The sequence below is a fragment of the Plasmodium gaboni genome, chromosome 13 (genome assembly GCF_001602025.1).
Source record: "Plasmodium gaboni strain SY75 chromosome 13, whole genome shotgun sequence".
In the NCBI taxonomy this organism is placed as follows: domain Eukaryota; phylum Apicomplexa; class Aconoidasida; order Haemosporida; family Plasmodiidae; genus Plasmodium; species Plasmodium gaboni.
Window position 1 is genome coordinate 1137108 of NC_031493.1, and position 4279 is coordinate 1141386.

Sequence of the window (4279 nt, forward strand, 5' to 3'; positions counted from 1 at the left end):
AATAAAATAATAAAAAAATAAAAGAATTAACATAAAATATATATTAATGTAGGTAGAAAAAATTACACTAAAAAATTTTTTTTTTTTAAATGATATATAATTATAAATATATATAAATACAAATATATATATATATATATATATATATATATATATATATATATATATATATATATATATTTATTTTTATTTTTATTTTTATTTTTATTTTATGAGGGTTATTTTTTAAAACTTTTAATTATAACAAAAAAAAAATATATATTTATAACATATATTCTTTAACGTGACATTATTAAATGAACGGGAAACTTTTTGTCTTCATTTTCGCCAGCAAATTTTCTAAAACAATACAGAATATATCCCTATAAAATTAAACAAATAAATAAAAATGTAATAACATCAAGTGAAAAAAGTTTTATTTTAATTACAGAGAGTTTTTAAAATTTTTTAGGATTCGACAATTGTAAGAAAGATTAAATATACATCTTAAATATACAGTTTTGATTTCTTTTAATTTTAATCGGTACCTATATGAAAAAAAAAAAAAAAAAAAAAGAATAGACATCATTTTTTTTGCAGTTTATTAAAAATGAACATTCACATATAACAATATAAATATATTACATATCATTTGTTGTGTTGTGTTGTGTGTTTTTTTTTTTTTGTTTTTTTTTTGTTTGTTTTTTTTTTTTTTTTCATTACTTTTTGGCGACTTGATATACGTCATCATTATAACAATCATAAATAATCATTGCATAATAAAATCTCTTAATTTTTATCCATTCCAAATTTTCATATATCTGGTCAATATTTAATCTAAAAAATATATATATATATATATATATATATATAATATAATATATGATTATGCATATTATATATAGACAAGGGTGTGGTCGAATTTAATAAACATGTATTATTATATACAAAAGATGTTTTATAGTAAAAAAAAAATAAATACATAATATATATATATATATATATATATATATATATTGATATTTTATATACACATATTTTTATATTATATTTTTAAAAGTTCGCACTTTCCCTTTATAATGCTTGCAGAAGCATCGAAAAGATCATCAACATTTTTTAACTCGAAATTTTTTAACTTTTCAACGTTCAGACCAAAAAACTGAAAAATGTTCTTGATATTTTTATTCTGTGACATAAGTATTTGTTCATATATATCAAAGTGGATTTTTAAATTTATTTCGGAATTTATGCAGAAGGCAAAGATCATGAGTAAAACATCAGGTGGAAGCCCTTCAAAAAAAAAAAAAAAATAAATATATAAATATAAATAAATATATATATATATATATATATTTTTATTTTTATTTTTATTTTTATGGGTTTTGTTTTTTCTCAGTTTAATGTACCTTTAACGTATATATATTTTACTATTGAGTAATTAAATATAAACTCCATAATACTTGATGCTGACTGTACATACGAAAATAATTCTGTACATGCAATTGGATCATCATCATTTAATATATCATATATAAAAAGATCATATTGTTGAAGATTTATATTGATAAGGAAAAGATATTTTATAAATTCAACATATAAATTTTGGAATAGGTTTTTATTGAATTCAATATCTTTAAATATTAATAAGATTGTTATAAATGGTAAAGTGAAAAATGATGTTTGTTTATCAACAGAAATATTTTTTCCTTTATAATTATGATATAATTTTTTAAAAATGGTAATTTTTTGTGTTATATTATATTTCATTAATATATTAGGATTAATAGTCTGATTAATATATTGGAAATCAAATATTTTATTAATATCACAGAAATTAATATTGAATATTTTATTAAATACATGTTCATAATAATTCTTTTCTTGTTCATATGGAATAGTAATTAATTTATTTTCAAATAAATATTGAAAGGTTTGTTTAACATCGATGAGAATTTTCTCACTCACATTATTACCAATATTATTATTATTATCATTATTATCAATACCATTATTTATGGCGCCTTCCATACTTTTTGCCTTAAAAAATTTGATACTATATAAATATAAAAAATCAAACATTTCCTTTTTCGTTTTTATTAATTTCAAATGTATAAAATCTAATAAAAATTTACACATTTGGAAATTATTTAATGTAGTTTTTAATTTAGATGTTTCTTCTTCATCATATAATATTTTTTCTAAATAATGTTTTTCTGCATTAGATACAAATATGATAACTTTGCCATCACAATCATAATCATAATCTAATATAGGAGGTAAGCCACTTGAATCACTATATCTTCTATCAGGGGTTGTCATAAAACTTTTATTTGTACTGTCATCCAAATTTTTACAACTTGTAGTACTATCATACATTTTTTTCTGAGATCTTCCACATCGTCCAGCCATCTGTGTAATTTCATCTTTTGTTATAAAAGATTTTCCTAATTTTAAACTACGAATTATTATAGTATGAATATTCATATTGATCCCTACTGATAATGTTGTTGTACAACACAAACAAAATAATATATTATTCCTAAAAGAATTTTCAATAAGACTCTTCTCATTAATATTTAAACCTGAATGATGATAAAATATTCCATTCATAATCATCTTTTCAACGTTTGCTACTTTTATTGTCAAATCTTTCAAATCCTTTAATAATTTAAACCTCTTCTCTTTTAATTCCATATTTATTTTATATTCCCTCTTATTCAAATAATATGGAAGTATAGTACTTATAAATGATGCAGTCTGTTCACTCTTATTTTTTGATGGACAAAATATTAAAACATTTTTTTTTAAAATAAATTCTTCACTCATCATATATCCCAAATGGTTCGGATCCAACACATTACAATTTTCCAACGTTCTCTCCACCTCCTTTTTGTTTATATCCTTGTATAATGAGTTGTCTATTTTATACAGGTATTTTATTTGTTGTAATTTTGTTTTGCTTTCATACACATTGGCTTCTAACCATTCAGCTAGCTAAAAGGAAAAAAAAAAAAAAAAATAAATTGTACATATATATATATATATATATATTTTATGAGCATATAGCCAAAATTTTTGCATGCAGAAAATTTTTTTAAAATTAGATAAAATAACCTTAACAGGCAAGGTCATATTATATATTTAAAAAAAAAAAAAAAACACACACACACACACACACACACACACACATACATACATATATATGTATATATTTTTCATTTTTTTTAATTTTACCTGGTCAATGTTGGAAAGGGTCGCAGAAAAACCATATGCCTTAATATTATAAATGTGACTAAAATTTTTTTGGATATATTTAATTTTGGTTAGCAAGGATTCAATATAAAATCCCCTCTTTTGATTATTAATATAATGAATTTCATCAAGTATAAATAAATAATTAAATTTTAAATTATTTTTAATAATAATACTTAAAATGGTATTAGCTTGTTCAAATGTGCATAAAGCCAAATCTGTTGATAGACTATATGAGTATCCTGTAAAATCATTACTATTAAATTTTTTAATATTTAAAGATACTGTTTTATCACCAAATAATTTATCATAATATTCATATTTTTCATTAATTAGAGATAAAGTTGGTAAGGTTAAAATTACTCTAAATCCTTTATATAAAACTTGACGAATAATAAGAATATCATAAATTAATGTTTTGCCCATACCTGTAGGTATTTTAAATAAGAAATTGTTATAAAATTTATGACTCTGATTATTATTCAGATTACATATCTGTGACATTTTTTTATAAGATGAATTTTCAATATTATCAAATGTATCACATTTAGAATGGCTACTGCTAAGATTGTATTCGTTAGTATCTTCATTAGAACATTCATTTGTATTATCACGTGTATTATGATGTATATTTTGATGTATATTTTGATGTATATTTTGATGTATATTATCATTTGTATATGACTTTATTTTATCATCCATATAGTTAGCAGTATTATCACCATTTTTATTATTCCTACCAAACGTTATATCACTTTTAATTTGATCTGTAAATTCATCAGTTTGAAGATCTTCTTTTTTCACAGGTGTGTAATTTTTATTCTTCATTTCAACAATATTCATATCACAAAAAAAATTTAAATTCATTGAAAAATCTGTATTTCCTTCTACATTACTTTTATAATGTGTATTTTCATTTGATACATATTCCTCGTTATTTCCATCGTTCATATAAATGCCATTTTTTATTTTATTTTCTATATCGTCATTTAAAAATATTTTACAAAGACACTCTGCTTGTTCTTTGTATAATTTGTGTATACCTAGT

General features: G+C 20.6%; 1 protein-coding gene across 1 annotated transcript; it reads right to left on the minus strand.

Annotated features, from left to right (window-relative positions):
• Positions 1-292: 292 nt before the first annotated feature.
• PGSY75_1331100 (putative DEAD box helicase) lies at positions 293-4279 on the minus strand (the record flags this gene model as incomplete). The annotated part of the gene is made up of 6 exons (XM_018787370.1): positions 293-362; positions 429-527; positions 703-816; positions 1047-1269; positions 1386-2973; positions 3214-4279. Coding segments are annotated over 6 exons (3160 nt in total), but the record flags the coding sequence as incomplete, so codon positions are not given.